The 25221-nt window shown below is 41.3% G+C and overlaps 1 protein-coding gene across 2 annotated transcripts in view; it reads left to right on the forward strand.

Annotated features, from left to right (window-relative positions):
* adcy10 (adenylate cyclase 10) overlaps positions 1-25221 on the forward strand; it is a 97837-nt gene that overhangs the window by 19405 nt on the left and 53211 nt on the right. For both annotated transcript variants that reach the window (XM_062977814.1, XM_008119652.3), the window contains exons 6-14: positions 1-97; positions 3435-3523; positions 4305-4496; positions 7946-8067; positions 10088-10164; positions 15295-15484; positions 18229-18284; positions 24516-24669; positions 24945-25137. In XM_062977814.1, the coding sequence (XP_062833884.1) occupies positions 1-97; positions 3435-3523; positions 4305-4496; positions 7946-8067; positions 10088-10164; positions 15295-15484; positions 18229-18284; positions 24516-24669; positions 24945-25137 (1170 nt within the window). The remainder of the gene's footprint in view (positions 98-3434; positions 3524-4304; positions 4497-7945; positions 8068-10087; positions 10165-15294; positions 15485-18228; positions 18285-24515; positions 24670-24944; positions 25138-25221) is intronic.

Consider the following 25221-nt stretch of genomic DNA (forward strand, 5'->3'; position numbering starts at 1 on the left):
GTCAGATACATTAAGAATATACCTGACTTTGACATGGAAGGATTTCTTGAAAAATGTTCACTCTACCTGCGTCAAAATCGCATATCTGAAACCTTTGGTAAGTTTGTGAACTAAATTGAACTAGAAGGTTCTGTGCCGATATATTATTGGCATTGCCCCAAATCTTCTATAGTATCCACTCACTTTTTTTTTTTTGCTATTCTGATAATACCCTGCACAACTGAAATGTGTCTGGTTCTTAGATCAGTTTCATTTACTCATGCAATGATGAAGGTCTCATTTTAATATTATTTGTCTTCTTACCTCCCAACATCAGCTCTCTATAAAGTGATGTATCTCAGAGTTATTGTGTTGATAAATTGTATGGTCTCCAGTGCATTATCTCATTTTGGAATAGTTGTACAGGAAAAACTCCTATTATTGGGAATTCCTCTACTTCTATTGCCTTAATGCTGGGAGCATTTTTAACATCACCTTTGCCCATTTCTCCAATTTCTGCACATTGCATAAAAATAGAAAGCACAAAAGTGTGGTCATTTGAATGACTTGAATTTAACTTAAATACCATGAAATTTCCTTGCAATCAATGAAAAAAAATAATCTCAAAAATCTAATTAAAATGTGGAGTGCTGAAAGGATACCAGTATCATCTCCTTTTAAAATTCTGAGCCTGAAATACAGTTGAAATAGCCTCATGCTTTACATTTGCATCAAAACTGAAAATAGAAAAGTAGTCAATTTCACAACTAGCGATGTAAGAGCTGGAGCACCTGGGCAATAGAAGTTTGCCATATTTGCTGTTACTACAATTTGCTGCCCTTGTTAAGACAGCCTTCTCGCAGCAAATACCCAAGAGGACAGGACTAGAATTCCAGATGATCTTAACAGGCTGGAGAACTGGTCCAAACTGATAAAATAAGATCCAACAGAGATAATTGTAAAATGCAAGATTTGGGTATTACCTGTATAATGAAATGCACAAGTATAGCATAGGTGACATCTGCTGGAAAGCGATATATGTAAGAAATAGAGACCCAAGTAGATCACTAGCTAAACATGAGTGAACAATGTGATGCAGTGGCCAAAAAAGATAATGCAATTCTTGATTTACAGCATTTATAATGTCTAAACCAGAGATCCTCAATCTTTTTAAGCCGAGGGCTAGTTTACGGTCCCTCAGACGGTTGGGGGGACAGACTATAGTTTGGGGGGAAAAATGAATGCATTCCTATGCACACTGCACATTTCATATTTGTAGTGTGGGCCTGCTTTTGGCTAGGTAGACATAAAGGAGAGCCCTTCAGGTCACTCAAACTATCTCTAACCATATTACTACTGGCCACTGTAGATGGATCTACACGGCCATGTAATCCAATTTTAGAATGCATATTAACTGCACTGCACTGAATTATTTGGCAATGTAGATCGAGCCAGTGAAGTAGTCTTCACTCTTAAGTGCTAAATGTTGTTGCATTTCAAATAGTGAATAAATTCTGAGAGTTGTCTCTCGGGATGTCTCACAATCACATATGAGAATAAACTTTTAGGGATTCTTCTACCAAAAATATAACAATTATTTTATCTACTATTCTATCCAAGATGGATTTCCTGTAACAATAAATGTTTGCTTTTTTGACCTTATCAGGGCATCCTACATATTTCTGTCCTATTTCCTACCATGAGCTCATACATTGTACAGGTTGCACTGCATACTGCTTTGAGACAGACACCCAATATTTCTGCAAGCTTCTTCATGAAATAACACAAACACATGTTTTCATTGCCCAGTTATCTAAGCTCTTACTCACTGAGCCCCGAAAACTGAGGGATCAGCTATATAGACAGCTTGTAGCTGCTAGCCCTGGCCTCAAACCAAGTCAATGGCCCAGTTCCGCTCAGCAAGATCATTTCACTTTGGCAAACCTCATGGTCCCAAGCACACAAAAACTAATTAGTAAGTTTCCAAACAACTCATCCAAACAATAATCTAATCTAAAACACATAAACTCATTTTGTCATTCCAACCAATCACCCACAAAATGCCAGTTGTCCTTACACTGTTAACAATACTCTTGTCCAACTGTTTGTAAAATGCTTGTGATAGTCCCTAAAATCATAGCCAAATAGTTTCAGAGTCTCAAATCCTCTGCTTATCTATGAAATCCATTGAAAATGGGTTGTCTGGATGTCTCTAAAGTTGAACCTGTCCCAGACACAATTTTCAGAGCCCGTCTTCCTTAACTGTTTTATCCTGCAGGCAAACAGTTTACACTAGAGCAGGGGTCACCAAACTTTTTAAATGGGGCCAGTTCACAGTCCCTCAGACCATTGGAGGGCCGGACAAAACGGGAACAAATACAACCTCAATGTTAATAATAATCATCATCATCATCATAAAAATAATAAAGAGGGTTGGAAGAGACACCTTGGCCCATCTAGTCCAATCCTCTTCTGGCTTTGTGCACCAAAACATAATCAAAGCACCCCTGACAGATAGCCACCCAAAAAGAAGAGACCTCTAGCCTTCAAGAAGAATGAATCCATGACAGGGCTGCAGAGTTTTCTTTCAGTCATTCACATTGGAATGACTGATGAGGAGGCACACATGGACTCCCTGCTTATTTTGCCGTGCACACACGTGCCCCGCTCTAACTCTTGCTGTGCGGACTCCCTCCTTGTGGATGCACACTCGCGCGCGATGAAACAACAACGGAGGCATGCCTGTGGCAAAAGGAAGAGGCCTTCCCCTTTATCTTGCTGCATGGACTCCCTCCTTGTTTTGCTATGCGTGTGCGCATACACAAGAAGGGAGTCTGCATGGCAAGATAAAACGGGAGGCCTCTTCCTTTCGCCACAGGCACTCCTCCATTGTTGTTTTGCATTCTCTATTGCCGAGGAAGACGCATACCTGGTGAGGGAGGAGGCAGAAAAGGCGTGCATGGGGCAAGCAAGGAGGCAGAAAAGGCGTGTGCTTTTCCCTCCTCCCTCGCCCCGTGCGCGCCTTCCTCGGTGGTGGTGGGAAAGGTGCTCACGGGGTGAGGGAGAAGATAAAGGTGCCTGCCTTTCCCTCCTCCTTCACGCCATACGCGCCTTCCTTGGTGTAGGAGGAGGGAGCCACCGCCACGGGAGCCAGATAAATTGCTCTGATGGGCTGCATGTGGCCCATGGGCTGTAGTTTGTGGTTTGTGCACTAGAGCATGCCTGAAAACCTGCAGCCCTCCAGTTTTTAGGGCCTCTAACTCCCAGAAGCCCTTGACAGCTTGTCCAATGGCCAGAAATCCTGGGAGTTGGAAGCCAAAACAGCTGGAGGGCTGCAGGTGGTGTCAGCCTGCATTAGAGGGAAGTAACTAATTATGTGCGGTAAAAGGGACTTAAGTATTGTAATTCATCATATTTGTTTTCTGATTTATAATCTTCTTACTTTCCTTTGCTAGAGGTCTTGAGAAACGCCTCTATCCTGGCTCCAAATGAAGAACTTGAAAAGAATTTGAGAAAATTTGTGATGAGGAACATCTTGAGGAAGGTAGTTCAGTGGGTGCTTTATTGTTGTTTTATTTTTAACTTATTTTGAACAAGGCATGTTCCAGAAAGGAAATGCTGGCTGCAGCGGATGCAAGTTTCACATTTCACATGTTTTGCTCAGCAGTATAGAGGTTATAATTGCAGTTGCCTGGGGCACATGATCTACTTTACCAGGCACATATGCTACTTGCGATTCCCTCCCATTTCAGTGCTGGTCTGGTTTCTTTAGCACACATCCCCAAACTACATTTAAGGCCACAATTTTTGGCAAAATTCTTCTGTTGTTCGATGTGGGGAACATAGAACATGCAGCCCACTATGCCAATGCAGCATCTGCTGGCTTTCATTATTTCTTTGTGAGCTGCTCCTTTTGGGGAGTGGACAGGGGAAGTGGATTCCTCAACAGAAGATCTGGACCTCCGAATGCAAAAATCAATCAATCTGTCAATTATTTAATTAAGAGTTTTTATACAACACCCTTCAGCCAAAAAGGCTCTTAGGGTGGCCACAGTTCAAATAAACATGGCACATAATTAAAAGGGAATCCAAGTGGAGCAGGAAATAAAGTCCAACAGATGCTGTCTGCTGTTCTCTCCACAAGAGGGCAGAACAATTGCAATTGGAAGAGGAGGAAGCATTGCTCACAACTATGAGAACTGTGTATATGCACATGTGCATCGTGTGTCAAATTTTATAAAGTTTTAAAATCACTTTTTATTTTCTCCTTTTTTTCTAAGTTAACATTAATGAAAATGTTAATGATAGCCTGTCCTGCTTTCCAGATTGATGACAATCAGCCACTGGAATATTTGTCAGAGCTTCGGCCAGTTACCATCGTTTTTGTGAACTTGCAATTTGATGATAGTGCTAATACTCACCATCTGTGTAAGGCTATCCAAGATGCCTACACTATGATCATAAGAGTCATCCACCCTCTCAGTGGAAAAATCAACAAGTTGTTTATGTTTGACAAAGTGAGTCTCTTATTGTATGTTGATGCTAGTAGTTTAGTGGCCAAGCCAATAGGCTGTCAGGAATTGTGGGAGTTGGAGTCCAAAACACCTGGAGGACCAAAGTTTGCTCATGCCTGTACTAGAAGCATTATATCAATAAATGTACAGAGTTATTGATTTAGCAAAGTACAATTAATTCAATGGGTCTGGTTTAGAATGTGTATTAATATCTGACTCTTATTTTTTTTAAAGGATAATTTGGAAGAAGCATGGTTAGCATTAGATGATTCAGGACGCTTCCAGACAGTGCCAAAATGTGCATTTTAAAACTGAGGCAAAAAATCCTGGGACCTGATAGCAGGTTCACACACAGACCTGTCAGTCCTGGGATATAGTCTCCCACAATCCTCACATCTTTCTTTGAAGCAAATCAAGATGGAGGGAGGATGGGGGACATCCAACGGAAGTTTTGTTTTTAAAATTCACTCCATTATGTGCAGACCTCATATGCACACATGCATATGTAAACACAAGCAGATTTCTTATCTCTCTCTTCACCCAATTGTTAATTCAAGCTCTGTTTAAAAGAGCTTGAATGAAAGTTTAAAAGAATTTTTTTCAGAGAGTTCTAATTGCTTTCCACTTGTGCTTCCCTTGAGCCAGTTGTGTGACTGTGTTTTGACAGCCTGATCAGCTGATCAGCTGTTTTGGGCTTTAAAAATGTGCACATGCCCTGGAGTAGTCCACACAGGGGGAAGGGAAGGAAAACACGTTATGTATAACTGCAGGGATATACAGTCAAGGTGCAGATTTTTGGGTGGAATCAGGTTTTAAATACACCTTTTTAACACATGCTTTTCAGCTGTTAACCCGATTCTGCCCGCATTTTGGCTAAACATTGTTTAGCCACCTCCCTCCTTTTAAACTGGTCACTGCTAGGTTTTCTGCCATGTAAAGAAGAGCCTTCAGAAGGTCTCTGCCCTGCACTTTCCTTACTTGTGTTTTATATCTCTGGAAGTAAGTCTGAGTAGGACAGGAAAAAATGGCATTGCTGTAATCCAAAATAGGGGTGTATCAGATCTTCTGTAGTTTTCCAACTAAATCCAAACTTTTTGGAGAACCATTGAAAATAGCTTGACAAGGAGGGCTTGCTGAAGAAGAAGGAGAAGAAGAAGAAGAGTCTTGACTCTGTTGTAATCTGAGCCTGGAAATACTTGGCTAGACCTGAATCGTATTGGCAGTCTCTACTAAAGAAGACCCATTAAATCAACTGTAGAATTGCAAGTCAATAGTTAGGTGAACTCTAATGTTTCAATGAAGGTACAGATTCAGATCTTAAAAAAAATATTTGTTCCTTTGTTTCAATACATTTTAAAAGCACTTTTAGAAGTGTTATTTTTATCAAAAAGTGATAATAGCACTAGAAGTTTGAATAATGTTGAATGTTATTTGGATTTCTTACCTTTGGATGGCAATTTTCGGATCATTGTCACCATTTGGGACATTTTTTGTGATTTTATTTTAAAAGTAACATGCTTCTAACATTTAGTGCGATATTAATGTCAATAAATTAGGATGGACAAAAGTATTTCTAAATTGTGATGATAAATTATGAGTATTCACTTCCAAGATTAGTCCAAATTGATTAAAAGGATCATGGATTATTGACAAAGGAGTGAATGGAGATTTCAAAAGTCATTCATCTTAGGCTTCTTCTACACAGCTGTATAAAATCCACATTGAACTGGATTATATGTGTTGTGAATGAGTCTTCTGAGGCTGTTAGTGATAATGGTAGGATCAGGAGGGGAAGGAAGAATCCTCATGAGGAGGGCTCGTTGGAAGATTTACATAGGAAGAGAGTCAGGGAGATAGATGAGGAATCCTCAGATGAGGATTCATTTGGGGAGTTGGAAGGGGATCCTGAGGTGGAAATGGATGCTGAGGAACTGGTGGCGGCGGAAGGAGTTGGCATAGATTGGGCACGGGCTCCGGAGGATCTTGGGGAGGAAACTGGGCCCATGGATGCTGAGGACGCAGGAGAGGCTTGGGTTTCTTCAGAAGCAGACCCCACATGGTCTGCCTGGAGGAATGAGGGCAATTCTGCACGTGTGGACAGGGTTGGGCGTAGGCAGAGTGATTCTGACTCTGATGAGGAACTTGGGACGCCTGATCCTAAGGCATTGGTTGTTTGGACGCCCAAGGAAACCTAAATAAATTAGGGGGTTTTGACCATTGTTCCTTGCGTGTGGCAAGGTGTTGTTGGGCACCATTGGGTTTCCTGTACTTGACTCCGAAGACTGGCTTGGGACTCTGCAACCGATCTGCCGCTCACCTCCGTCGTCTTGGCTTTTTGTGTTATCCTGTGATGTCCACGTTGTGCTGATGAATGAATGATACCGATAAATTGCAGGAAAAAAAGCATTCTGGAAGCGGGCAAGTGCCTGTCTAGTCCAGGGGCAGATTTACACTGCCTCTGGCTGATCCAGCATGGTGTGCTCCAGATTGGCACTAGGATGTTTTTCACAGCTGTCCCCCAACCCAGGCAGTGCTTTGAAAGAGATGGCCACCTTTACTGTCCCTTCCCATTCTCTCTGTTGCAGTGGTTTCCAAGGCTGATACGGGTCCTTCTGGTCAGCTGTTACCTAAAGTAGTGTCAGACAGGGTGATGGTGCAACAAGATAGGGGGGGGGGGAAGAGGAGAAATCACCCTCTCCTCTCCCCTCACTTTCCTGATCACCCCAGGCACCTGGAAGCTCCTGCAAAATCGACGCTGGGAAGGGACAGTATATGCTGCCTGTACCGCCTAAGCCCAAGAAACATGGGGTAACAATATAAACAGTTGCTGCCTGTTCCAACATGGATTGAAAGGTGCAGGGTTGCTTTAAATTTGGGGCCAGAATTTGGACTATCTTGAAGCTTTGGCTAATGTGGGTCAAGGTTACATTAAGTGATCAGTATAGATGTGCCTGGGTTTCTTTTCCCATAGTGGACAACAAGACCACAAGTGAGATAGCATATCCTCTTCACTGGGATCTCTAGCAATGGATATTCAGAAGTATATTACCTCTAGTATGGGTGCAGGCTGGAGAGCAGCTGCAATGAATCACTCTGACCAGGAAGTCATGAGTACGAGGCCTGTTCGGAGCCTATGTTTGTCTTGTCTTTGTTCTATGTCTAAAAGGCATTGAATGTTTGCCTATATGTGTAATGTGATCCGCCCTGAGTCCCCTTTGGGGTGAGAAGGGCGGAATATAAATGCTGTAAATAAATGCTGTAAATTAAAAATACAGAATTAGCATTAATAGCCAGTGATAGCCTTCTCCATCTTTATTTTGTCCACCATTATTTTAAAACTGGCTTAGAGGCTACATATTGCAGTAACAGATGCTGTATTTTAACTATGTACAGTATGGCCACAATAATTGCTCTTTGAAAAACTTTGTTGTGTTTCCTCTCTCCCCACAAAGGGCTGTACTTTGCTTTGCATCTTTGGCCTCCCTGGAGATAAGCAAGCTGATGAGAGTGCAAATGCTCTTGACAGTGCCCATGAAATTCATGCATTCTGTTCTAGAGCACTCATGAAAGTAAAGTAAGTAATTAATAATGGTTTGCCAGAGACATGAATTTGGTAGTGTTAACTTTCTTATAGTACTCACATCCATGCCCACAGTCTCTTTTGTGATGCTGGAGTATTGTTAATGATGACCATGCACCTGGTGCTTCTAACAGCAGTCTATATCTGAATCCTAGATATGTTTACAGAACATCTTATAGATAGATAGTCAGGACCTGATTACAAAATCTAAAAGCGTGTGTCAGGATAATCAGAATTGAGTAGGGAGTCTCACAGGAAATGATGTTGTCATGAATGCTTTTTCAAAATTAAAAAGCTTATTTTGTTCCACTTACAGTGAGACAGAATATTAGGCACTTTACAGAGAAAAAAAGTAGACACACAGTCTACATATACTACATTGGGTATACAAACAAAGGGGAAATTACATTTCACTCAACATTCACACTAGACTTGTGCATAGATCCATTTTAGCCATTTTCCTTCGGCTTCTCTGGACAGCTTTAACGGCAAAGGCTCAGCTGCCATGTTTTTTTTCACCTGAAACAGTCCACATGGCTGCCAGACACAGCTTCTTCCCTTTTATTCAGAAGTACAGGGCGCATGCTTCCTTAACCCTGTTCCTCACACCCAGGCTCCTTTGAAAGGAAGAAAGAAGCCCAGGAAGGATGCTTCCTTAACCCTGTTATTCAAACCCAGGCCCCCTTGAAAAGAAGAAAGAAAAGGATCCCAGGAACAGAAAGGGGAACCTTGTAAGTTCCCCGTTGCCGCCAATTGACCAGATCTTCCTGGCTCCTTCGGCTGCCTAGCCTAAAACAGCTTTTTCTATTAGACTATTTTCGGGAGATTCCCGAAACAGATCTGGGTACCCAACGAAATTCAGATACCAAAAACAGATTGCCCTCAAGCTGAATTGCACAAGCTTAATTCACACACACATAACATTGATTCATCATGCATACATTACCATACCTTCTTTCATTCTTCTGGAGAAAAGATCCGAACTTAGGTCAGATTGCGTTCCCAGAAAATCTGCCATTCTGCAGAACACCATCTTTCTCTGTCCCCTGGAGGGTGACCAGGCTCCTTTTTATTCTTGAAAATAAAAAGGTGTCTTATATAGTATATTTCTTGCTGATGTTGTTCCAAAAAGTTATAAATGACTCACATGTTGTTTTTCCCAGCTAAAACTTACTGACTCCATCAGTTTCGTACAGATGTTAGCTTTCCTCCTTAACTGATGTTGATTTTCCTTCTTAAGTAAGGAGCAATGTTTATTTTCCTTAACTCGAAAGAATAATTGTTTCTGGTAAACATGTCATGTCAGCAGTTCAGCCATTTATTAGTTTTTCCTTCATCAGCCTTTTACAGTTTTCCATAATTTATTCTTTTTAGGATGGTATCTTCAGGCTATATAGGCCTCAACCATACACCTTTCATACCACATATCATATTTATCACATAGTTAATGTCTAATCACACAGGATTTCCTTCCAGGATTTTTTCAATTCCTGCCAGACCATTTAGCTTTTTAAAGGGAGCTATTGGCATTTGTGAAGTTAGGAGGAATTGGATGAGCTAGTCATCTAATGGGGAGTACAAAGTGTGTGGTAAGACTGGCAGTAAACGAAGGAAGGTTTATGTATTTTGGGGAGTGGGGGAAAGAACAGCTGCTGTGATTGTTTTACCTAAAAGAATCCAAAATCATGAAAATGTGGACATGCCAGAAATTCCCTTTTGTAATAAACTGACTTTGGGGATTCTGTGGCTCTCAAGACCAATTTGCCTTCAGATTTAAATGGGTGCTTGTGAAACAGGATCCACCCAGGATAAGATAATGTTCACTGAGTCTGGAATATGTAGATTGTATGCATAATACTCCATTCTGTTGATTACTTAATACTGCATTAATATATGACTGTTGTTGTTTAGGCTTTTGTATAGAAAGTCTGTACACTGTTATTCCAAGAATGAAAGTAACAATTGGCTTTCCCTTTTGCACAACTGATCTCAAGTGGCTCTCTTTGTGTCCTAGGATTGTCTCTATTGGAGTCACCAGTGGGCCAGTTTTCTGTGGAGTAGTTGGTCATCGAGTGAGACATGAATACACAGGTACAACTGTCATGAGTCTTTTGTACTCCATCCAGTCCACAACTGGTGCAATAGATACAATGTTAGTTTTCCTAATGACACGTTTTGGTGTATGCCTCATATTTTATGCCCTCTTTCATGAGCTTTGAGTGGAGTTGGAAACTGAAATTGAATGTACCTGTGTAAGGCAAAAAGAACAGATGACAGAAACTGCACATATTTAGCGATCTGTCCCTCACCTACCACATACATGTATTTTCCCCTTACCACAACTGAATTAATAGGGTAAGCCTTGCCACAAAGAATCTCAAAAAGCCTCAGTCATATAACTGCTTTGGGGGCACATCTGATCTAGAACAAGGCCAAAGGCAAAGCCTCAGGCCACTTAAGACCTTCATTTTGGCAATGTTTGTGACTTCTTATCTGTGTCCTTTACTCATTGCTACTTGAGAAGAGAACTGCACGGCATTCAATAGCTGTAGAATTTCTTCACTTCTTTGACAAGCAGCGTGATAGGTGCGATGGCTCTCAAACATGCTAGCCATCCCCGTGTGACTGAATCCAGCTGCTTTGAAAAATAGGCTTCTGGTATTTTCCATGAACTTAGATATTAAGGAAGGACCCAAAGGGCCTTTCCCCCAATGTGCTGTCGAAGGCTTTCATGGCTGAGATCACAGGGTTGTTTTATGTTTTCCGGCCTGTATGGCCATGTTTTAGAAGTATTTTCTCCTTAAATACTTCTAGAACATGGCCATACAGCCCGGAAAACATACAATAACCCTTTCCCTCAATTCTTGTAAATACATTTGATATGACTTAGAAAGATCTGGGAGGCCTAGTACCAGGGCCTTCATAAATTCTTGATTAATTGGTAAAACATTATTTCACACTCAAGCATGCTTTCAGACCTTGCACAAGACCATATACTGTAATTGGGGATCCAATTTAGCAGAACCCTGCCACTCCAAGAAACCAGAATATTGGGTGTCTCCAGTTCTCCAATCTGACAGAAGTTCAGCTCACTGGTAAGATCCCAGCCAAGGTAGTGGGGGCTCCTCGTGGCGTTATACAGACAGGCCAAATATCTTTCTGGATCAGGAGACATCACGGCACAGCAGTAAGGCCTGGCCTCATAGTGCAGCCCAGAAGATGGAATCACATTGCAATGAGACGTTGCCGGCTGACCCCACTTTGCTGCGCTGTTGCTGGATCCGTCTGCAATGCCACACTCTCCCACCTTGTTGCTTGGGTGAAGGACTGAAAAGAGATTGGCAAAATTTCAACTCGACCTGCTGGGTTTGTTGGAGATTTGAATTTATGACACCACAAACTGTCATCCCAATCTCTTAGAAGGTGCAGCTTTAGAGACATGGCCAGCAAAGTAATCAGGAATTTCTTGCTCTCAGTTGTTTTTTAAAAAACTAAAATGAGGAAGAGAATACAGAGACCGGTGATTCAAAATGAAGGAACTCTGAGCAGTGGCAGTATATTTGCTTTTATAGTTTGACAGGGTTGTTCCACCCTTTTGGGGCATCATTCAATCATTGTGAGGCTCAACTGGTTAAAAGGCAGTCAGGCAATTTCACATCATGGTGTGCATCCTCCACCCTGCACCCTCCCTTTGTCTAATTCTTATCAGTAGAAAGTCTTCATTCCAAACTTACCACATACAAGGGAGTGCTGACACACTAAGCAGTGTAGGGTCTGCCAAGCCTCTAGCTCAGTGGTTCTCAACCTGTGGGTTCCCAGATATTTTGGCCTTCAGCTCCCAGAAATCCTAACAGCTGGTAAATTGGCTGGGATTTCTGGGAGTTGTAGGCCAAAACACCTGGTGACCCACAGGTTGAGAACCACTGCTGTAGCTTATCAAGGCCATCTGTGTTTAGCAGGGTGGGTTATGGGGTGCTCACAGTGGGTTGGACTAGATGGCTCTTGAGGTCTCTTCCAATTCTATGCTTCCAAGTTTGTGAGACTCTTTGTAAAAATGTCCCTACTAGCCTCTGTGAGGTGCAATGTGATGTCTTACTTGGTTTTCCCTCTCCTGCATATTTCCTGGTTGCTGCTCTTGGGTGGAATGTTCCATTGGCTCTTGTTTTGGAGGTGGAGCTTGGGACTCCCCTGTAGGTTTGGGTGAAATGGTTCAGCCTGTGAGCTAGTCTCTAGAGGCTTTTTTCTCTCCTTTTGCATTCCAGAGCAAAACTTCTTAGAAATAGGTTTTAGAATTGGTAAATTCAAACAGGCAACCTAAATCACGTACTTACCTATAGCTTAGACAGTTTACCTCATAGCCTTGTATTTACCTTATAGTTTCTTCATAGCTAGTTCTGTCATGCGCTGGGCCTGTAACTGATTGCCTATTGTATAGGACATACACTTTATGCCCAGCAGGAAGCCAGGGTGCCTAAAGAAAGGTTGTTGAGGATTTCCTTGAAAAGATGGCCTTTGAGTCTTTAATGAAATACCAAAGTCTTTATTGATAAACAAATAATAAATCTTCAAGGAGTCTTGTCCCCAAGGGACAGGTGATTGGCTTTGAATAACTGTGAAAACCCTCTTATAACCTCTCCCAGGCTGTCTATTATCTGGGCCTAGCTGATCTGGGACCCACTGCCGACTCCAAATGCGTCTGGGTATCGAGTGGACCTACCAGCCAAAGCTTGCAGATGTTTCAACTGGGGTTCCATGGATCTGTGCTGCTGTTCTCTCTTTGAGTCTTCAGAAACTTGGGGCTGTTCCCTCAGAAGTTGTGAGGCTGAGAGGCTGCGAGCTCTCAGCCAGAGCTTTTGGGACTTTTCCCCTGGAATTCCTGTCTCTGATTTCTCGGATGTTCTGTATCCCCGGACGGTCTTGAAATATGAAGTTTTTCTACGGGACGAGCTGGTCTACGTCCTATAGCTGAGCTTCCTAAGTGAGACTAACTTAAAAATGGCTCCTTCCCTCCCAGAGCCCTGAACAAGGGGCGGAACCAAACTTAATGGTGATTGACAGGTGGCCTGTCCTATGATTGCAAACATTTGCAGCAAGAAAATAAAGTTGAAGTTTCTGGTACAGCTGTACCAGCACACTAGTACTTACCTCAAAGATAGCTCAGCTTATAGTTACTATCATAGCCTAAAGCATATACCACCATTGCTTGTGCCTACATCATAGAAAGTTTCACCTCACAGCTGATACTTACCTCACCTCATAGCCTAGTACCTACCTTACCTTATAGTTAGTTTCCTCATAGCTTTGTGTGCTTACCTCACCTAGTCTTTATACCCTCCATTCTCAATCAATATAGTTTTATTTCTTTATAATTTCAGTGATTTTACCTCATATTATTTCTAATACAGCAAAAGGTTATTTTCTGTGTAATTAAACTCAATTTACAATCTTTGTTTTCTATTATATGTTTCTGATTCAACATTCAAGATTCCTGCTTGAAATTACCATTTCCTGTGTTCAATAAACACATTTTTGGTTATCTGTAACCAGCTGCAAGAGTGTTTACTTTAAAGTTTGAGGTATAATAAAGGGTAAAACGAAAGCCGCTTGGGTAGCCAGACATATATAGTTATTCCCCCAGCGTGCCTTCACATGCAACCATCACTTGCCAGAAGCTCAACTTCAAAACAATGTTTGCCTGGACAATTTGGCAACCCGTGACATATACCACTGCTATGCTTATCTGTCCTTTTGTCTGGCAGAGAAGGAATAATGGCTATGTACCAAGTGGATCCATTATACCCTTTAAGGAATTATCCAAATGATGTAGGAGACCTCTGAAAAAGACAGTATCTGGTGTTTAATCAGCCAATGTTTACTGGGTTTGCCTGCTCTTACTACTGTTACATGACTGGGTTTGTTCTGTCACGCGCTGGGCCTGTAACTATTGTCTTTGTATAGGACGTATACTTTATGCCCAGCGGGAAGCCAGGGCGCCTAAAGAGAGGTTCTTAAGGATTTTCCTGAAGAAGATGGCTTTTTGAGTCTTTATTGAAATAACAAAGTACTGTTGAACAAATAATAAATCTTCAAGGAGTCAAATAACACTTCAAGGTTTCCTTAATAAACTGTTGGCTTTTCAATCTTGTCCTCAGGGGACGGGCAATTGGCTTTGGATAACTGTACTTTCTCTGTAAGAAGAAAATCCCCTTATAACCTCTCCCAGGCTGTCTATCAAATGGGCCTAGCTGATGTGGGACCTACTACCAATTCCAAATGCATCTGGGCATCGAGTAGACCTACCAACCAAGGCTTGCAGATGTTTCAGCTGGGGTTCCGTGGATCTGTGATGCTGTTCTCTCTCTGAGGTTTCTTTGGAAACTTTAGGGCTGTTTCCCTCAGGAGCTGAGAGGCTGTGAGCTCTCAGCCAGAGCTTTTGGGACTTTCCCCCTGGAATTTCTGTTTCTGTTTTCTTGGATGTTCTATATCCTCGGATGTTCTTGAGATATGAAGCTTTTCTATGGGATGAGCTGGTCTACGTCCTATAGTCTCCTTAAGTGAGACTGAGAAAAATGGCTCCTTCCCTCCCAGAGCCCTGAACAAGGGGCAGAACCAAACTTAATGATGATTGACAGGTGGCCTGTCCTATGACTGCAAACATTAGCAGCAAGAAAATAAAGTTGAAGCTTCTGGTACAGCCGTACCAGCACAGGGTTTACCTGCTCGTATATGACTTTCTGACATGTCTTGTAGGCACTACATTTTCCTTGTTATATGAACTAATGGAATCAGTCAGGTACTTTTCATTTTGAATCTAATCAACCCATAATCCATTAGGATTAAACTGGGATTCAAATTTTTCTGGATTTACTGCCAGTGGCCCAACAAAATGTATGTTTTCTCTTGCTCATTGTACAGAAGCTTAGGTTGAAAGGGAGTTCTTATGCTGTTACTGCTGTTACTGCAGGTGCTGCAAACAAAACATACATAAAAATACCCCTGCTGTCATTGCTTGAAGTGGCCCAGTTGCATGTTTCTTCCCAAAGTTTGAGCAAGTTCATTTTACAGATTACAGCTCTCAGAATACTGTTCGTGATCAATAATTGTGTGTATCCACAAGATAACGTTTCCATACACAGCAGTCCAGCTGGATGAAGAAATTGTGTCTTGTGGAGAGTATGGGTTTGAATTAACTCTTTTTTCCCCATTTTTCCCATGGCACAGTCATTGGCCGAAAAGTGAACCTTGCTGCCCGGATGATGATGTATTATCCTGGCATAGTAACCTGTGATGCAATCACCTGTGCCAAATCCAAGCTGCCTCTGCATTTCTTTGAAGAGCTCCCCTTAATTGAGATGAAAGGTGTTCTGAACCCTGGGACAGTATATCATTTTCTTGGTGTCAGTGAGAAAGCGTAAGTATGGCATGACCTTTAACTGCAAGTTCAACTGAAGCGGGAAGGAGGCTTGACAAGATCTGTGCTTCTCTGGCTGACAAAAACACTGGGTGCAGGGAATTCTTAAACGCAGGAAGCACTCGGGTCCTTCCAAAAGACTTCACTGCTCAAATTCAGTTTATCTAAGTCTCAGCAAAAGAGGCAAATGGATTAAGTTAAAACTGTAAGATATGTTAATACCATACAAAAAGAACACGCTTTCTGTTTTCATCAAAAGATTCTAAGGGGACATTTCTGATTTTCAGCCACAAGTTTTGAAAATTCATTGAATCTAAATATACATGTCTTACTTAAACTAAGCTGATCATAGGCTTTAATATTATATTTTTCCTCTCCTTTGTACTCAGCTGCCTGGTTAAGAATTCACCAAGCTATAAGCATGCAAAGCAAGCAGAGACACCAAGCTCTACTGCGAATTTTAAAGTAGATCAACCATCAAGGACCTCATCACATGAGGTCCTTTTCGGCAACATGCGCCAGTTAGTCTATACTTTTACAATGGAGCCTGCCAGTTCCCATCCCATGATGTAGAGCAACTTCTGGTGAGTCTCTGTCATAAAAGTATAGGCGAATGAGCACATGCCACCACAAGCTTCCCATGTTGAATTGAAGTCAATGGAGGAAGCTGGGTTGCCAATGCTTCTCCCTATGGGATGGGAACTTGAGTGAGTCAGGCAATGCAGGGCATGGGGTGACAGGGTCTCCACACACCCTCAATGGGCATCACTGAATTCTCCACACACATGGTGATTTTGGCGTCCCAACTGATGAGGTTGTAAGTGTCACTAAAGGAATAAGAAGTGGAGTTAATAGTCTTATAGACCTGAAAACTATTGGTGGTTTCAGTTAGAATTAGCACCATTAAATCAATTGTTGTATGCTGAGTGAACATTTATGTAAATCCCATTGACATAATAGATCAACTTTCTTTGGAACTATCAGACTATAGACTGAGGGATATGTTCCTACCATGGTTACTTAATATGAGATGTGAGCATTTATTTTTCTTTTATTATATGCAGTCTTTTTTTGGGGGGGGGGGGGTTCCAATAAAAAGCCAGTGGGATTTTGGGCTGTATCATAAGGTATCTAAATCAGTAGTTCTCAACCTGTGGGCCGCGGCCCAGCAGTGGGCCAAGAGAATGAAAATATGGTCTGTGAACCCCCTTCCTCTTTATTTATTTATTTTATTAATTTTATTTCTGCTCCTTTCCGCAGAGCTGGCCATTGCATTGGATAGATCACATCAGCTCTAGATTATTAAAATATGTTTTTCTGTGGGTGAGCAGACGGTGATTACTGGATGACATATGTTCTGTATCAGAAACTGAAGCTGATGTGGTCTATCCAATGCAATTTTCTGAATCAGCACCCCAGGTAACCAAACCTAGTCTAAAGTTGACCAAAATTTGATTTGTAACCCCTTTGGTACTAATGTTGTAGAGTGGTCCCTGGTCAAAGTGATCTCTGTTCAAATGGTCGCTGGTCAAGTAGTCCCTGATCAAGTGGGTCTTGGTCAAAAAAAAGTTTGGGAACCACTGATCTAACTCAAGGGAAGTAATGGTACTCCTCTATTTTGCTTTAGACAGACTTCAGCTGGAATACTGTGTCTAATTCTGGGTTCCACAATTCAAGAGGCATATTGAAAAGCTGGGATGTGTCCAGAGAAGGGCAACTAAAATGATCAAAGATTTGTAAACCAGTTCCTATAAGGAACGACTTAGGGAGCTGAGTATGTTTAATGTAGAGGAAAAAAGGCTGAGTATGGGACATGATAGTATTTGAAAGGATATTGCATTGAGGAGGGTGCAAACTTGTTTTCTCTTGCTCCGGAGCAATGGATTCAAACTGCAGGAAAAAAAGATTCCTCCTAAATATTAGGAAGAACTTTCTGATAGTAAGAGCTGTTTGGCAGTGGAATATGCTGCTTCAGAGTGCAGTGGAGTCTCCTTTGCTCAAGGTGTTTAAGGAGACGCTGGTTGGCCATCTGTCAGGGGTGTTTTGATTGTGGGTTCCTGCATGGCAGGGGTTTAGACTAGATGGCCCCTGTGGTCTCTTCCAACCTTATGATTCAATGAAACAACCTGCAAGTACTTCTGGTCCCTAAAATTTTAATAAGTTTTGTAATTCCTTGGAAGACGTTTGAATTTTAACCTCAGTTTTAACAAGCCAGAAATGGTCTGATGTTTTGTGATATTGTGTAGTCTAAATGTTGTATAAGAGCCCACATGATGTATTGATTTGGATGTGAACTATGACTCTGGCGACCAGGATTCAAATCCCTGCTTAGCCATGAAAACTCACTGGGTGGCTTCAGGCAAGTCACACTGTATCAGCCTCAGGGAAAAATAAGGGCAAACTCCTTGTGAATAAATATTGCCAAGAAAATCCAGTGATTACCTAATCAAATTACATGGGTCAAAAATTACTTGAAAGTGCACCTCAACAAAAATATTGTATGCCCTAAAAATTACTTTACCAGAAGAAATGCTTCTTGTTAGTTATCTGTACCAACTGTATTCAAATTGTACTTATTGGCAGCTGCCTATTTTGTTTTTTCCTGAGAGAGAATGAATTATTGACTCTGCTTCTCCGGTCACAAACAGCTGTGAATAACCGCTGTGACTTGAAGGATTTGATGTTAAATTTGGAGCTCTTTTTCTCATCTCCATCAACTTTTTTCTCTTTTTTTCTTTTTAAAGTATGATTTACAAAGCATATCTGACCAGGGAGAGATCAGAATATTATCCGTTACTAGGTAGGTAAATTATTACTATTATATGATAATATGTTATTGGGATAAGAAAGAGAAAAAGCTATGGATTTTCAGGAAACGTGAGTTTGAGCTGTTTGTGTTTAGCTGTTTCCTTTCTCTCAAGCAGGTACCTCCATAACCTCACAATACTTGAAATGTATGTAGGTTGAGAGATACTAGAAGTGAAAGGCACTGTTGCACACCTACATTTGTTACACATTTATTTATTTATTTACTGTATTTATATTCCACCCTTCTCACCCTGAAGAGGACTCAGGGTGGATTACAGTGCACATATACATGGCAAACATTCAATGCTATTATCAGACATACAACATATACAGACAAACAGAGGCTATTTTAACATTTTTCCAGCTTCTGGCTTCATAAGGGTATGCTCGATTCCGGCCACAGGGGGAGCTGCTGCTTCATCATCCACTGTGACACCGAGTCCTTTTGATGGTAGTACCTTCTGTTCTTCACCTGTCGTCAGCAGGTTTGTTGTGTCATAAATTAAGTTAAATTAGCCTCCCCGCATTAAGTGGTACTGAGAATTTTCTACTTGCAGACACATCTGCTTTCGAACTGCTTAGGTAAACAGCAAGCTAGGTTATTAACAGTCGGGAGCTTAACCCCGACCCAGGCTTCGAATCAATAACTTCACAGTCAGTGGTGATTTATTGCTGCTGGCTACTAACCAGCTGCACACAGCCCGGCCCCACATTTACCATTTTACATTCCTCTACTTATGCAAATTCCAATCAGTCTTCAGGTGTCACATACAGTACATTGAAAACTGATACTGTTCCTTTAATAATTTCCAAAATTGCTCTCCAGGTGTGGAGATTAATCTTATTTTTGAGTGCTCCAATCTACAATCTTTCTTATGTCAGAGAACCAGCACACAAATCTCTGTGAAAACTGGGATAGCTGGGGGTTAGGTGAGTTGGAACTCCTCCACTGAAGTCCAGCTGGGTTTAGCTCAACAGTCTAAACAGTTGTGGTGCAGAAAGATCCTGACAATTGAAAGGTCAGCAGTTCAAGCCCGTGTCGAAGTGAGCACCCACTGTTAGCCCCAGCCCACCTGCCCCACCTAGCAGATTGAAAGCAGAAATGCGAGTAGATAAATAGGTACCACTTTTAGCAGGGAGATAACATCGATCAGGGGAGGAAGCTCCTTGGCAAAGGGCTTACCACATATTTTTGATGGTCTAAGGACACCCTAAGGCTCTCCATGCAGTCATGCCGGCCACATGACCTTGGAGGTGTCTATGGACAACGCCAGCTCTTCGGCTTAGAAATGGAGATGAGTACCAACCCCCAGAGTCGGACATGACTGGACTTAACGTCAGGGGAAAACCTTTACCCTTTTAAGGACACCCTCTTAGGACTAAAGAACTATATTCTTAATGGTGGCAGATCTGTGGATTCAGGGCACTTGATATCCAAGAAGTCTTTATTTACTTCAAGGAAAATAATAATAAAAATAATACATTTTAGTTTTTACCTGCCTCTCCTCAAGGCAGGATACAACATACTGAAAATATACAGATAGAAGTACCAAAGCCTGAAGACTCATGCATTAAATGACATAAACATAAGTTTAAGCCACACTAAAATCATTTATACCAGTAAATGCCAAGTTGGCAGTAATGATATAAAAATATGCATTTCTAAATACTTTGACAGAATGTGTAGGATTGATCACTTCTGACAGCTAGCATTTTGAATATCTGTGGGTCTTAGAAATATCATCCCTTTTTCACATTACTCACAGCTTTAACTAAATTTGAGAAGCATCAATCTTCTTGCTCCACAAATTATCCATGGAAAATAATTTTGCAAAATGACTTGTGTGATATGGGAAAACATGTGATGTTAGGCATGCAACTTTTTGGAAGGAGAAGCACAATATTACGAAAGTTTGGAAGTACAGTAGAGTCTTACTTATCCAACGTTCTGGATTATCCAACGCAGTCTGCCTCCCGCCCGGATCCACAGCTATTTCTTTAGGCAGCAAGGACTGAGCTTTTTACGGATTTAACTTCCGACAATGTTGTTACTTTAAGTTCATTTTATGCAATTCTATCTTTATTTGTAGTCAATGTTCTCAATACATTGTGATGTTTTGGTGCCAAATTCGTAAATACAGTAATTACTACATAACATTACAGTGTATTGAACTGTGTTATCTGTCGATTTGTTGTAAAACATGATGTTCTGGTGCTTAATTTGTAAAATCATAACGAAATTGAGACATTTAATAGGCTTTTCCTTAATCTCGCCTTATTATCCAACATTTTTGCTTATTCAACATTCGGCCAGCCTGTTTATGTTGGATAAGTAAGACTCTACTGTACAGTGGAACCTCTACTTAAGAGCACCCCAAATTAAGAGCATTTTGAGTTAAGAGTTGTGACTTAGCACGAGTTTCACTTTGATGTCAGAGTAGTGTTTTGAGTTAAGAGCTGGCGCCAGAATACAGGGATTTAGGGCTTCAAGAGAACAACCTCCAAGCCTCGTGCCTCTGTTCCTCATGCTCTTGCCCACTTTGGGAGATTGCTGTCTGTTTTGCTCTTGTCTGCTTTGAGGGATTTTGGGTTAGTTGATTTTGTGTGATTTTTATTTCTAATAGGTTTGGCTTTGTGAAGAGAGAGAGAGAAAGAGAGCAAGAGAGGGAGGGAGGCTGGAATGTGTACAGTATGAAGAAAATGATGCTTTTATCTCTTCACTTTTTTCTTTTTTGTTTCCTTGCCACAACTTTGTGCTTCTACCATTTTAAAGTTGATTTTTTCTTTTTTATTGTTCCATGTGAATGTGCATTTATACGTTATTTGTTATTTATAAAGTACATTTTCTTATTTAAAAACACACAACAAAAATGTGTGTGGGGTGTGTTTTAGGGGTCTGGAATAGATTAATAGCATTTCAATGGGAAAACTGCTTTGAGATAAGAGTGCTTTGAGTTAAGAGCACAGTCACAGACTGACTCAAACTCTTAAGTCAAGGCATTGCTGTAATGGTTTATACTAAAATGATTATTATGCCGTCACACCCAGGCACCTTTTAAAACTTTGAGATGTGCTTCTTCCTTTGCCCAAGTGAACTGCGGGGTCTTACTTAGAAGCTCTGGAAATCCCAGTAACCAAAGGCACTTTGAGTTGAACAATCAAACAAAATTTTATTTTCACAAAGTCTATGGCAGACTTGGCACACGTAGTTAAGGTTGCAAATATAAACAGTCAACTTATAAAACCTTGCATATGTTCCTTTCTTGCTTTTCCCCTTTAGTTGATGGTTTACCTTCCTCCAAAGGCGAAGAGATCCTGAGATCCTCTTTACCCTAGCCCTGAGCTGTCAGAAAGAGCAGGTCTATCACTATCTAAGCTCCAAGCTAGATTTTGAGGTGAAGTACCCTGTTTCCCCGAAAATAAGACAGTGTCTTATATTAATTTTTGCTCCCAAAGATGCGCTAAGTCTTACTTTCAGGGGATGTCTTATTTTTCCATGAAGATGAATTCACATTTATTGTTGAACAAAAAAATGAACATTTATTATATACTGTACAGTAGTTGTCATCACAAACCAGCATAACCAGACAAACTGTGAATCCTATCAAGAATTTCTTGTTACTACCAATATTTCCAAGTGCAACACTCTATGGTACATACATTTACCGATCCTGCATGCTCTGGTCTGTTTGTTGGGCATGCTTCCAAACAAAAACTTTGCTAGGTCTTACTTTCGGGGGAGGCCTTATATTTAGCAATTCAGCAAAACCTCTACTAGGTCTTATTTTCTGGGGATGTCTTATTTTAGGGGAAACAGGGTAGGTAGAACTTCCTCCAGTGGCAGAGAAATCCTGAGATATTCTCTGCCCCAGTGCTAAGCTACTATTTTTAGAAAGAACAGGTCTTTCCCTATTTATGCTCAGCACTGGTTTTAAAGGCAGGTCAATACTTATGATGGCTTTGTCTGGCCTGGCCTGGCTTGGCCACACAAGCACATCTGAGTTCTTTCTTCTTCAGTCTAGAAGGCAAGAGGCTTGCCAGGAAAAGGGGCGGTCTCCAGAACAAAAAGATACATTTGCAAGCCTATAGCAGCAAGGCTCTGCAAACTGGCTATAAACTCTGCTAATGGTTGACTATCAGATTGCTGCAGAATCTGCAACAGCCCTGGAAGAAATGCAAACAGGTGCTATTCCTGCAACTATGGGCAACTTGTAAAATCAAAACCCCGGGGGACGGAACAATTATAATTAGGGTTTTTTTTCTGCAATAGTGAATTATAACTTTTTAAAAGAGGTAACTGTGTTAGTTTGTTTCAGCGTAAAAAATAAAGGGAGGAGGATAAATTGCATACAACCTTTAAGGCTCGTTTTACAGTATTGTTGAAAGTGGTGTAGGGGACACATTACGTACTCTTAAAACACTAGTACCAGCTCTTACAAGACACGGCAGAAGGCAAACATTTTGCTTTCCAGGACCTGACTACCAACAATATGTTTCCAATGGCCATGCTTCCCCAAACCTCAGATCAAACAATCCTTGGGGAAGGTTTGCTGAAACAGATATCAATGGTGGTGGGCAGGTAGCCTCATGCTTGCCCATAGCTGCAATTAAATTCCTCCCAATAAAGATCTATCCAGTCCTATTGGCTGAACTGACCCAAATTTTTCAATGTTGGGGTGGGTTAAGACCTCTAACCTTCCATTTGCTGCTCCAAAGTCCACCTTTAAATGGCGGTTTTGTTAGCTCTTATACAAATTGGTCCCACTGCACAGTCCCAGGTTGCCCAGCCAAAGCTGCCACCACACCACCGCTTCCATACCACTCCTGTTGCTTGTCACTCCTTGCCTTTTCTTCACTTGCTCTTTTGCCTTCCCTGTACCACCACTTCTGCGACAACCCTAACCTCCTTCTTCTCTGATGCTCTGCTTCTCTGGTGCTTTGAAGGCAACTGTCTAACAGGGCCTCCAGAAAGCAAATAAATACTTCGGAGATGGGTAATCTCTGAACGTCTCCATTCAGCCAATAAGATGGAACCACATGCAGTTCAAACCAAATGGCTGCCACATTTTCATTCCTTCCTCATTGGCAAGGTTCAGGGCTTGCTAGGCTACTGCCATGAGGTGGTCTCAAGTAACTCCATTCCATTTGTCCGACAAAAACCTCACAGAGGTATGTTATGCAGGTGAATTATTTGTTCTTACAGCCAACTTGCAGAAGTAAGTATTTATCAATTGATAATTTACGAAACTTTTCATTTCATGCCTGCCAAACCAATAAGAATTTGAATGATATCAGCAAATTGTACTGTTCCGCTATTTGAGCAGCGGCCACTGGGGGTGGTAGAGAGAGCAGCATAGTCCATTTTATGGGGGAAGTTGAAGGAGGAAAACCATTTTCCCCGTTTTCGCTGGCTATTCCCCCTCCTCCCTTCCCATATAAAAAGGAGGGTTGTTTCCACGACAGGAACATGGATGAGGGGAATAAAACAGGAAAACTGAGAAATTATTTTTCTCCTTCAACCCACCCTACACCCCCATCAAATGGAATATCCCTTTCTCTCTAGCACCCCTTGTGGCCCCTGCCTGGATAATGGAACAATACCCAGCAAGTACATTTTTTATTTATTATTTATGTATTTATTACATGCATTTATACCCCGCCCTTCTCCCCGAGGGGACTCAGAGCAGCTTACATTCTGCCACGAGGGCCAGCAACAAATATACTATAAAACAAAACAATTAAAACATGATAAAAAGTATACAAAAATTAAAACGCTGCAAGGCAGCGATATTGCACCATCCTCAGTCATTCACTACTGCTACAATTACAGATTTGCGACCCGATTACATCAGCCAATGAGCTTATTCGCTGAATGCCTGGGCGCAGAGCCAAGTTTTTAGTTTTCTTCTAAATCCCAGGAGGGATGGGGTTTGCTGGATATCGCTGGGGAGGGAGTTCCACAGCCGAGGAGCCACCATCGAGAAGGCCCTGTCCCTCGTCCCCACCAGCCGCGCCTGCGAGGCATGTGGGATCAAGAGCAGGGCCTCCCCGGAAGATCTTAAAAACATGTTTTGAATTACAAGGTAAAAATCCAATTTTTACTATAAATTCAGGTCTTCCCATTCAAAACCAGAATAATTGGAGTACATCTGCTGTGATTGGATTTTTGGATTCATTTCGTACTTTTAAAATTATGTATTTTGCTTTCCTCTTTTTTTGATAGGTCGCAAGAAAGAGACTGACATCTTTGAGAACTTACTGATGGATTTTAAAGTTATCAGAAAAAGCCATATCATAATGTATGAAGGACCCATGGGATATGGAAAAAGCCAGCTAATGGCTGAAATGGCCTACCTAGGGCAATGGGCTGGTCAAAAGTGAGTGCTTTTCATCCTTAACATGGCCAGAATATCAAGTGACTATGTCTTTATGGGCACAAAAGGATAGTTCATGCAGAATTGCTGTGGCTTCTTGCATCACATACATCTAGTTGAGTGTGACTGGTGAATTGGATGGGTATGAAGCTTAGTCAGTATATTTTGTGAAGTTTGGATGACCTTATTAAGATAGCATTCTGGTGTGTATGTTAAATTTTGTTGCATCAGAAAATGACTATGATAGTTTCTTAACAAAGGCTGTTTTAACTGAATAGGGTTGTGGCAATGGAGCTTGCAAAAATAAATATGTGCCAAAATTTCTTTACTATCCGGACATTCATGGCTATGTTCCTGGGGATTGATACCTGTAAAACCTATGATGCAAGACAGTATATTCTTTTGGCGAAAATCCACGATATAATAAATGAAGAATATTTATGCCTTCTCAACAACCTATTTCATGTTAAGGTAAAGTTTGCTGTGAATCAATTTTATGTTTCTTGATGTTGATATATAAAGATTTTCCATGTGTGAATCAGTTAAAAACAATAC

The sequence above is a fragment of the Anolis carolinensis genome, chromosome 4 (genome assembly GCF_035594765.1).
Source record: "Anolis carolinensis isolate JA03-04 chromosome 4, rAnoCar3.1.pri, whole genome shotgun sequence".
NCBI lineage: Eukaryota > Metazoa > Chordata > Lepidosauria > Squamata > Dactyloidae > Anolis > Anolis carolinensis.